Genomic DNA, 10,472 nt, shown 5'->3' with positions numbered 1-10,472 from the left:
TCGGTGTGACCGCAGTTCATCGATAAAACATACCGCCTGACCATCAAAAATATACCGAAATATACATTGTCATTATCGAACTACCGTAAATATACTGACGGACACGACAAGATGCGTTAATATTCTTCGATTTTGATATTCGGTTTAATATTACTAGCTAGTTAACCCTCTCAGCCATAAACAAATAATTTTATCCGATAGATACATTAATTTTGTTCAGGATCGGCTAGTTTTCAGAACTCTTTTTCAGTGGCCAAAGCATAAAATGTGAATGTTGACTAAATGTGACGTCAGTGTTGCTGGTCAACCAAGTTTCTTCTATGCGTATGTACTTTTGTATACCTTATTTCTTTTAATTGATGTTAAATGTTTTGTTTCAAGCTCCATTGAAACATTATTTATTTTTTTCCTAGATTGATATGTTTTTTACCTATATATGCACATGTTTTTGTTTTATAAATACATATATCCCGGTTCTGATACCTATTATTGGAACCCGTGAGCTGCAAAATTTCGTTAATATCTTTCAAAACAGACTGAGTAGTTTCTGCATTAATTGGAGCCTGAAATTACAAACAATATCTCAAGTTCATAATATCCATTTTCCCAAGATATGCAGATTGTTGATCATCCCGTGCCAAAGTTGCACAGCAATGCTGCCTCTTCATTTCCACATGTTGCTGAATTTTTTCCCATACAAATCAAAAGTATCTTACGGGAACGCGCAACAATGAATCTATGTTCAAAATAATCATCACCACCCAATGAAAAAGGTTGAAATTTAGGTACAGTTTCAGTATTTATTGGTAAAAGGGAATTATTTTCTTTCATACGTGCGTGCGTCAAAAATTGGCCCTAGATAGGATGCCTTTTAGCCTGGAGAATGTCAACAGCTACAAGCTGGAGAGATTCGGAGAATTTCCTCCCTTCACGGACTATTTTTACTATTATTTTAAGCTTGCTTAGGTATTACATGTATTTGATAAGCAATTGTTTGGTTAAAAAATAAGCCAAACCAAGCCCATTCTAGCATTCCTGTTTTTAGAAAAATTTATTTATGTGATCAGAGAAAGTTAGGTAATGAAGTGGGATCTTGTTAAATTTGAGAATCGTACATTTATATTTATCTTGGGAGTCCGCCAATTTCATTTCGCCATATAAATCCACTCCAGACCCTCCACTTAGCCGACGGCCTATCATCAATAATAGATATTTTTGCTTTTTGTACCAAAAAAATACTTTTCGATATAAAATCCGTTACAAAAGTAACGGTTTCAAATCGTTCGAAATTTTCTGTAAACATTTGGGGTGGTTTTCTGGGCAATGTCCAAAAAAATGTTCGCGCGACCATGAAACAAAAAAAAAGTGCCGAATATTCTTCTTCACAAGTCCGCTGAGTATCAAAAAAATATCAATTGATCATTTTTTAAATCAAAAAATTAATAATAACGATGAAGAACATTCAACCGTTCCAACCGCGTTTTCAACTTTCCGCCAATCAAATCGTTTGAAATTTTCTGTAAACACTTGGGGCGCGAATTTCATTGTTGCTACGCGTTCCCGTAAGATACATGTTTCTCACACCACGAAAAGTCACCACGAAAACGCTCTTTTCACCTCTGAAAAGAGAGCAAATTTTGAAAAACCACCACGAATTGAGAGCGAAAAATGTCGGTATTTTTTGTCCGCTAAATGGAGTTTGGCGTTCATTTTGAAAAGTACTTTAATTTACTTTAAATAATAGAATGGAACTTGATTAAATATACTTTTATATACAGATATACCGTAAATATATTTTGAGCTCGATTTTGACGTCAAAATATCCCGTAAATCCCATATGTACGTAAACGGTCACCCTGTGGGATCACCGGTAAAATACACCGCCAGACCCTCAGAAATATACCCAAAAATACCTTCTTATGTTCAAATCATTTTCTTAGATCAACTTATGTTTTACCTGTTCATGCATTTGATTTGTTTACTCTATATGGTATATACTATAAGCTGCCAAATTTCGTTGAGGTAGCTGTGAGTAGTTTCACAGCGAACCAAACAAGGGTAAGGTATTATGCGCCAGGATTCCAAAATACACAAAAACAGAAAATCAATTTAAACAAATTTTAAAATTTGTATGCATATGTATGTATCTTATCTTGTATTTTTTTATGGTGTTTTTAAATAAAAGAGGTGTAAAAAAACATTTACATATTGTGCTTACCTTATCCGACTAACCATACAGTATACTGTATGGCACTAACCATACTGGTACTGTATGGTTACTGTGTATGGTTAGTGGTTTAAGCTAAGGTACAAAAATATGTCAATTTTTACATTGTAACTACACGGTAGCTACATATTTGTGGAGTATGGTACTTTGTATACCCAATTTAAATGTTAAATATTAAATTTCTGTTTTCCAAGCTGCTTTGAAATCTAAGTAACAATGAATTGACTCGTATTGACATATTTTGAACTAGATTAGACTCCTCTATACATAACTCTCTCCATAAGAACCTCTCACTATGAAACTTAATTTAATTAATTAACGTCAAAATATCCCAAGTACCGTCAACGGTCAACGGTACAGCGCCATCTGCTGGCAGTTATAGGCGAGGCCCGTGGACTGCATTTAAATTTTAAAATATTCCCGCTGCATATCGAATCTCAATCCTCTCCCAATGAATAAAGAAAAGACATCCGGACATCCATCTGGAGGTAGACTCGCTTATTTATAAGTATCGCGAATGTATATATACACTTTATATGTTCGAATTTGCTTCCCTTCCAATGATTGGATCAGTTGTTGGCCTTTCTGAAACTGATTCTGATTATATTTTTATGTTCAGTTCAAAGCAAACCTTTAGTAGTTTTGGAAACGATCCAGATATCGGTTAGTTTTGTAGTTTGACTGTCGGATTTTCAATTGTCGACATCAAAAAGTTTTTTTAGAGCTAAAACAAAGCAAATCAACCAAAATTATTTTCAAATATAAACCAAGTACCGCCTTGTACACTTTAACAAAATGTCCGACCATTGTTATAATTTTTTAAAGGGTTTTCCGGCCTGTGAACCTCCCAGCGATGCGGTATCGGCACTTGAATTCACTCCCAAGACAGCACCCTTTAATGGGCTGTGCGCTGCCAGTTGGGACCAGACCGTACGTGTCTGGGAAGTGGATGCCAACAGCGAGACCACGACAGCCAAGTGCCTGCAGAAGCTGTCTGCTCCGCTCCTGGATGTCAGCTGGAATGGTGACGGTAATCGCATCTACGCGAGCGACGTCGACGGCAGTGTGTATGAATGGAACCTGGACACCAATAACGTCTCTCAGAAGCAGTTCCATTTAGCGGGAGTTCGTGCCTGCCACTGGCTGTGGACTCCCAGGTCACCCCTCCTGATGACTGCATCGTGGGATAAGACCGTCAAATTCTGGGATATTCGCAACCCTCAGCCCGTGGTGAGCTTTGGACTACCGGAGCGATGCTTCGCTGCCGATGTGCTATATCCGCTGGCCGTGGTGGCCTGTGCCGACCAGAACATCATCAGCTATTCCCTGAAAAATGGCCCCTTCGAACTGAGCCGCGAGGATCTAACCAAGTCATCCGAGCACCAAACCGACGGGCAGCAGGTCCGTGCGATTGCCGTCTTCCAGAGTAACCAACGTCCCACCGGATACGTCGCCGTCACCACAAAAGGTCTCATGCATGTGCGGAACATCCCAGATATCACCGAGAACCGAAAGAACTACGATTTGACGTGCCATCGCCAATACAGTAGTGACGACTCCTCATGTGACATCTATGCGGTGAACGATGTGCGGGTGCATCCCATACACCAGAGCATCGCCACCGTTGGTTCCGATAAAAAATTCAATTTCTGGAAAAAGGGCGAGCGTTGCAATATCTACAGCAGTGCCGCGATGGATCAGACGATCACTAAGTGCGCCATCAGCGGTGATGGGCAGCTCTTTGCCTATGCCCTTGGGTACGACTGGTCCATGGGACACGAGCACTGTGATCACAAGCGGAAATCGGAGATATTTTTATATCAGTGCTTGGAGTCAATGCGTCCCGAAGTAGTTCGTTAAATTTACAATTTAAATATAATTTTATTTAATTTTTAGCAAAGAGGAAAATAAATATATATTTAAAGTGTGGCTAGATCTTCTGCCAGTTAAGAAAATCTATTTCCATTTTCTGGTTTTTGAAAGCAGAATCATTCAAGTCCAGTCCTTTTGGTTGCCCACTCTCTGTCCTTTGATATCTGGGCAATTTGTTGCTTATGCCGTTGCCATGTGCCGTTTTAACTCCCATCTCTATATAAGTAGAAAGATAGTTAAATCGAAATATCAATCTATCGACTCTAACAGAAGCTCGCCGACAAAAAACTGTGAAAAGCGAAGCGGCAATATGACTATTTCTTCATAACAACGTAACATAATACAGATAACAAACGTAATTTAATAATTAGATTAAGGATTTACGTTGGTTTTATGCCACTTTCAGTCTTTTATTGGGTGGTTTAATTTCAGTTTGCTCTTCATCTTGTCCGTCTTTCGACATTTCGGTGACTATTGCATCCATTTCGTCCCCTTCCGCTTCGCTTTGGTCATCTTCCGAGCTGTCCGAAAACACAATGGGTCCATTTCCCTTAACAAACATTATTGTTTTGCCCAAGCGTCGCGATTCGGCACGCAAAAATATCTGCCGGCAGAAACGATCCACAGCATTCTTTCCCTGGTCCTCCGATAAACCAAATATAAAAGCCCTAAAAGGGAAAATTCATATAAAATTCAAGGAAAATTTAGTGATTCAATCAACTTACAGATTCGCCACATCGTAGGGTCCTCGTAGCTGGAACTCATGCTCCGCTCCACTGCTGAGAATTATATTCTTGGACTTGCCCTTGATCGAGTAGTTCTGGGCCAACTTAATCATGTCCTTGCGATTGTTGGAGTCGGCAATAGCTGGCGCATATTTGATCTCGAAGAACATGCCACGACGAACGGCCACCTGATAGGCCTTTCTGTTGACTAAAAGCCTCGAACCAGCTACAGGATCGAAGGTTATTATGTCTCCTGTGAAGGTGGTGCAGCAATGCTAGTGGGGAACGGAAAATAAATAGGAGCTCAAAGATTTTAAATTCCAGTTGGCTTACTGTAAGTGCGGCATCGGTTTTGGGCTGTCCAGCAATAAGATTGAACTTTCGCAGATTATACGAAACACTCTAAACGAGGCATAATACATTAGTACGGGAACAAATAGCAACAAAATGAATAACTTGCCATCGCATGCGACAGATTTACATCCACATAGAGAATAGTTATCCTTTGTAGTATTCTCAGTTTGTCGGCAAACTCCTTCCGCAAATGCTCGATGCTGTGGGGTGCGGGAAACATTTCGGAGCCACGTTTGCCGGCATCCTTCTTGCTGTGGTCGAAACTCTGGTCGATCGCAATCGTTCTATAGCCCACTGGAGGTGAGATGACAAATTGTTAGTGCAGTTAGTTAGTTAGTTTCTCCACTACTTACGCTCTACCAGCTCATTGAGTATGGCCCGCATTTGTTTGTCATCTTTGTTGAATGGGACACAAAAGTCGTAAAATTTCTGGGTTTGTTCCATTTTTAATGTTGCGCGTGCAACTGGTGCTTATGAACTGTGCGAACTAGAGATGTCAAATATAGCATCAATTTACTAATAATAGAAATTGAATTATTGTTGGAAGTACGCGAAATATGTGTTTGAGTGCAACAAAATGTTTATGTTGCTGTTTAGTGTAGAAAAATAAACACAAATTAAAAAAATATTTTGTTTAGTGGAACTAGTTCGTTCTTTGACAGTGTGACTGACCCTCAGAACTTAGCCCAATTAGCCCCCTCTATTTAAACAGGTAAGCAACTTGAGTTAAGACGCGGAAAACAATACTGTTTGTATATATTTCTTGTAGAGCCATCCTTCCTCTTTGATTACAAGCCAATATTAACACGATTTCTTTCACCTGAACTGAGTAAAAAATGTTTCAAATTTCAAAAAACGTGCGTGTATTGACCACTGGTCGACAATGGGTTAAATGTTCTTTTTTGGTGATTGGAAATCATATTACTCATTTTTATATTCGGCTTAATTTATATTCGTTCTTTGTGGATAATTTTCTAAATTTCCTACGAGTGAACAATATATTATTGGTTTTGTTTTTTCATAAACTAATCTGGTATATATATACGATATATGTATGTTATATGAAATTCATTTGCGATTTGTGAATTAATGTTTAAATTAAGTTTAAAATGAAACTTTAAAAAACTTTTATATTTTTCACTTGCGTAAATTCAATGGGCATGAGGAGTTGCCTGGGAGTTGCAATAAATTTTGAAAATAGTATCGGGACATTATTGGAAATGTATTTTTATTGACGTTTAATTGGTTGACCTGCCATGAAAATGCCCCTATACAAAGTTCTGTAGATTCGCGTTGCAAAGTACCTATTAAAATCCAATATTTAACAAAAAAAATATTTTGATTCTTTTATTAGCAGACATAGGAACAATTAGAATAGTCGTTTCCTACATAAATTCATTTAAGCCGATTATCAGGGAACATCACCAGCCGCAACACGCACAACAGGATCATTATCCAGATGGTCAATGCGGATGCCGGAATCGGAATTTTCCTCTAATTTGGAATGTTCCTGGTACTGTTTTGCCTTGGCTCGTCTCGATTTGATCAGTATACCATGGCCGGGACAGTCGCAGTCCTCACCATAGCACTTGTCCTTGCAGCACACTCGGCATAGATTAAATTCACACTTTGATCCCTGCGGATTGGCGCATGCCGTGCAGTATTGCAGTCGCCGTTCATGTCGATGGTGGATTTGGGCCTCGGTTTTATTGGGTCGCCGCTGGCGTCTTCGCAGCTTTTTCATGCGTTTTCGGGAGATTTCATTGCCGTCTTTGTCAAAGTATTGACGCTTAGTGCGATTCGGATCAATGGCTTCCAGCTCTTTTTCGGCAATTTTCTGTCGATGGGATTCGGGGGAGGCGCGTATGTAGGGCTGGCAGAGCCAGGGTGAAAGTTCGAGGTTCTTTAAAGATTAAAACATATGAAATCTATGGATCTATTAAAGTTTATCTATTACTTACATCTGTACTTATGGTGGCATCCATTTCCTCCGGTACATAGACCACTTCCTTCCGATGATAGGGCTCATATTTGGCCTGGACTTTGTCCACAACCGCTTGGAATTGCACTAACTGATTCGAAGTGGCCAGCGTGTCCCTAAGCTCTGAATTCTGCCGTATGTTCATGCTGGAATTAGTCAAGAAAGTTCACTTTAAAGTGCCACAACATAGATGTTTATATATGTAATCTCACATGTGATGGAAGAGCTTGAAGAGATGTCCTCTGATATAGGAGCTGGGACAGGGATATAGATCCACAAGTTCTAAGTACTCTTTGGCCATCTGCCAGACGGGCGGTGCTATGCCTTGAAAGATGGCCGGATTATGCAGATTACCCTCGGCAGTCATCACACCATCCACGCCCGTCTCGTCCAGACACCGGTGGACATCCGCCAGCCCCAGTATATTGCCATTGGCGAACATGGGTATTTTCAAGTGCTGCCGCAGCTCCTCAATGTAACTCCAATCGGCCACACCTGTGAGGGGTCCCTTCTGCTCTCTGGTCCGGCCATGAACGGTGAGGAGCTGACAGCCGGCAGCCTCCAGCATTTTGGCATATCGTAATGTTTTCTCTCGATCCTCGAAGATGCGGATTTTGCAGGTCACCGGTACAGACAGCTTCTCGTGCAGTGTCCTGACTAAGAAATAGAAATTAATTCAATTCTAGTATTCAAATCAATTCCACTCACCAATATCCGTCAGCAACTCCCATTCGTCTTGCAGAAATGAACCATAGTGCCCCCTCTTGGCGATGGCCTGTGGACACCCCAGATTTATGTCCACCGCATCGCAATGATCCTGTGCCAACAGCGCCGCATCCAGTATCTGTTGAGCATCATTACCGCAAAACTGAATAATCAGCGGCCTATCCTCCGGACACGTTTGCAGTGCATCCTTGCGATATTTGGGATCGTGGGCGAACAAATTGGCATGGTACATGGGCGAGTAGCAGAGTTCGGCTCCATAGCGACGGCAAAGCATACGCCACGCCAGCTCGCTTTGGTCGACCATGGGCGCCACCACATACCGAGGGGACCCCAGAGTACGGCGATAGAAGTCATACCCTAATAATTTGGTACTCTGTGTCTCGCCTGCCTCATCGTTGACCATTTTCGTTCAGTTGTAAACTGTAAGAAATATAAAAGGAAATCGTTTGCTGTTAAGTATTTCCATATATTTAAGCTTATAATTACGAATGTAAAAGGTTTTTTAGTTATGCGATGATGATGCGACGAATGGGCACAATGCGAATCAACAAAAATATTTTTGATATAGCTCTTCCCCAGAAATCGATCTTCAAGGATACCTATTCAGTACATATGCACCGGGTACATAGCCGGACATTATTCATTTGAAAACGGATAAGTAATGAAAGAATATTAATTAATATGATATAACCTCTTCCCTTGGGCATTGACTCCCAAGTGTTTTGACCCCTAAATTACTCATCTGGCATATTAGTTGAAAAATGTCCGCAATGCTGGTGAAAATGTGGCTCATTTTTAAACCCCATGGACTGAACGGACGTTCCATTCACACAAATTCATTTTGTGGCAACTAATTAGGGACACATTAGCCAGAACTGGGTGCGTCCGAGCGTGTGGCAGGGGTTGAGCCACGCACAGGTGGATAAGGTGCAAAAGCTAAACAAATTTACATTGAGCTGTTGACAAAGAAAAAAAAAATAAAAAAAAGCACACAGAAGGAGGAACAGTGGAAGTAGGAGGTGGCGGGAGGTACACTGAGGGAACAACACGAACACAAATCCAGACTATATTGAATCATGATAGTGTGCCACACTTGTATCCAACAAACTGTCATCCAATCTGTCAGTCAGAGTGAGAGAAATGACCGATTGTTGCACTTTTCAGAAACAATTTTGCTGGCTTGGTGGCTGTGTGTGCTGGAAAATATTATTTTGTCTCAAGTAGTGCCTCAGTTGTTCTACTGAAAGCCAGTACACATGTCTAGAGGCGGCTCAGAACACTTATTTTGCATTTTCTCTCTCTTTGCAGCAAAGTTAGGTAAGTCTAATGTCAAAAGATCATACAAATCTTCGGCTTGGTGTCACGTGACTGCAGTCATGTGCAATGACTGTAAAAATTCGAATGCCACAAAGATCAAAGTCATTTTGAAACCATTTTTTGTAAATATTCTGTATTTCGATGGCATATTTTAATGTCCCAGTGTAGCAGAACGATTGCCTTTGATAGTGGAGGTAAGGGAATTTGGGGATTTGTATTTTCAAAGTTGTTACGAGTATTTAACGTTTCACTTTCATAGCAAGTGCACTTCCAATTGCAGTTACTTGCTGGCTTTTGTTCCAATTAACTGTGTGCATCTCCTCCGCCGCTATTTTCTTGCTTACTTATTTTCTGTTCATTTTCACTTTTCTTCAACCGTTTTTCGTTATCGTTTTCGCTTTCGTTTTTGGGGCTTGGCCCAGTCACAGAAGCGTGAAAATTGCGCTTCGAGTCAATGCACAGCAGCAGAAAGAGTGGCAACAACAGGGAGACTACTCCCCATAAAATTTAACAAAGGCCTTACTAATTGAGTTATTCGAGCAGCTGAACGAAATTTTCAACTTCCATCGCATTGCCTTCTGCTCCAACAACAAAGTTAAATGGCTTAAAAGTACTGTGTGGCAAGGGGCTATAAGGTGGTTTTGGGTGCGTCAAATCTATCGACGATGAAAGTGGATTGTTGAAAAAGCGAGGCATTACCTCGCATATGATCTGTCATCACAGTGCTTCTACTAGCAATCATAAATTTGTAATATACATACATATATATTTTTTCATCATAGTTTTTATCTTAAGTATACGGAAGCTATCGGCTAATTTAAGTCATCGGACTTAGTGGCATACAACAGTTTAGTTCAAGAAAGATTATGATTTATTACGTAGATTAACTTTAATAAATTTGAAAATATTATTCAAACCAAATGTTCAAGGCCTTTGGCTCAGTTAAAAAATTAAGGAACGAGTTTAGTTCAGGAATTAATATTAATACTTCACTTATTCCAATTTCTAACAAATGATAGAACTTCCCATATTTAATCACCTATAGAGCCTGGCTTATGGCAATGAAACGTACTGTAGATATAAGTTTTTCACACCTAGACAGGTAGATGCAGCCAAGTCTCCATCCCAGCGCTGCCCTCAGCCTGCTGCTGCTTGCACAATAACTTGCATAACTTTGCTCAATTGGAAATTTACTTTTGCTTCGCTTTACACACACACACGCACAACACACACAAATACAGTCACAAACACAAGGAAAAGTTTTTTCCAT

The 10,472-nt window shown here is 40.1% G+C and overlaps 3 protein-coding genes across 3 annotated transcripts in view; 1 reads left to right on the top strand and 2 right to left on the bottom strand.

The window, feature by feature from the left end:
* Positions 1 to 3,022: 3,022 nt before the first annotated feature.
* LOC111077322 (protein Rae1-like) lies at positions 3,023 to 4,087 on the top strand. The gene has a single exon (XM_041596365.1). It carries the CDS (start codon positions 3,023 to 3,025, stop codon positions 4,085 to 4,087), a length of 1,065 nt encoding a protein of 354 aa, XP_041452299.1.
* A 353-nt stretch (positions 4,088 to 4,440) lies between these two features.
* LOC111077323 (ribonuclease P protein subunit p30) lies at positions 4,441 to 5,831 on the bottom strand. The gene is made up of 5 exons (XM_022371546.2): positions 5,532 to 5,831; positions 5,285 to 5,472; positions 5,158 to 5,226; positions 4,825 to 5,099; positions 4,441 to 4,767 (listed from the first exon to the last, which is right to left on the bottom strand). The coding sequence occupies exons 1-5, from the start codon at positions 5,620 to 5,622 to the stop codon at positions 4,491 to 4,493; spliced, it is 900 nt and encodes a 299-aa protein (XP_022227238.2). The 5' UTR covers positions 5,623 to 5,831; the 3' UTR covers positions 4,441 to 4,490.
* A 667-nt stretch (positions 5,832 to 6,498) lies between these two features.
* The window catches only part of LOC111077319 (tRNA-dihydrouridine(16/17) synthase [NAD(P)(+)]-like), a 30,706-nt gene continuing 26,732 nt past the window's right edge, over positions 6,499 to 10,472 (bottom strand). The window contains exons 2-5 of the mRNA XM_022371542.2: positions 7,868 to 8,305; positions 7,372 to 7,816; positions 7,140 to 7,305; positions 6,499 to 7,081 (exon numbers count right to left, since the gene is read on the bottom strand). Of these exons, the coding sequence (XP_022227234.2) occupies positions 6,590 to 7,081; positions 7,140 to 7,305; positions 7,372 to 7,816; positions 7,868 to 8,288 (1,524 nt within the window). The 5' untranslated portion in view covers positions 8,289 to 8,305 and the 3' untranslated portion in view covers positions 6,499 to 6,589. The remainder of the gene's footprint in view (positions 7,082 to 7,139; positions 7,306 to 7,371; positions 7,817 to 7,867; positions 8,306 to 10,472) is intronic.

The sequence above is a fragment of the Drosophila obscura genome, unplaced genomic scaffold (genome assembly GCF_018151105.1).
Source record: "Drosophila obscura isolate BZ-5 IFL unplaced genomic scaffold, ASM1815110v1 contig_14, whole genome shotgun sequence".
NCBI lineage: Eukaryota > Metazoa > Arthropoda > Insecta > Diptera > Drosophilidae > Drosophila > Drosophila obscura.
The sequence above is the reverse complement of the archived record's forward strand: the minus strand, read 5'-3'. Positions and strand labels throughout refer to the sequence as shown.

Excerpts from the sequence above, each read along its gene's own strand:
- LOC111077322 (XM_041596365.1), top strand. The coding sequence starts at position 3,023 with ATGTCCGACCATTGTTATAATTTTTTAAAGGGTTTTCCGGCCTGTGAA.
- LOC111077323 (XM_022371546.2), bottom strand. The coding sequence starts at position 5,622 with ATGGAACAAACCCAGAAATTTTACGACTTTTGTGTCCCATTCAACAAA. Across the intron at positions 5,473-5,531 it reads ACTCAATGAGCTGGTAGAGC|TGGGCTATAGAACGATTGCG; the intron begins GTAAGTAGTGGA and ends TCTCACCTCCAG. Across the intron at positions 5,227-5,284 it reads TAAATCTGTCGCATGCGATG|AGTGTTTCGTATAATCTGCG; the intron begins GCAAGTTATTCA and ends TGCCTCGTTTAG.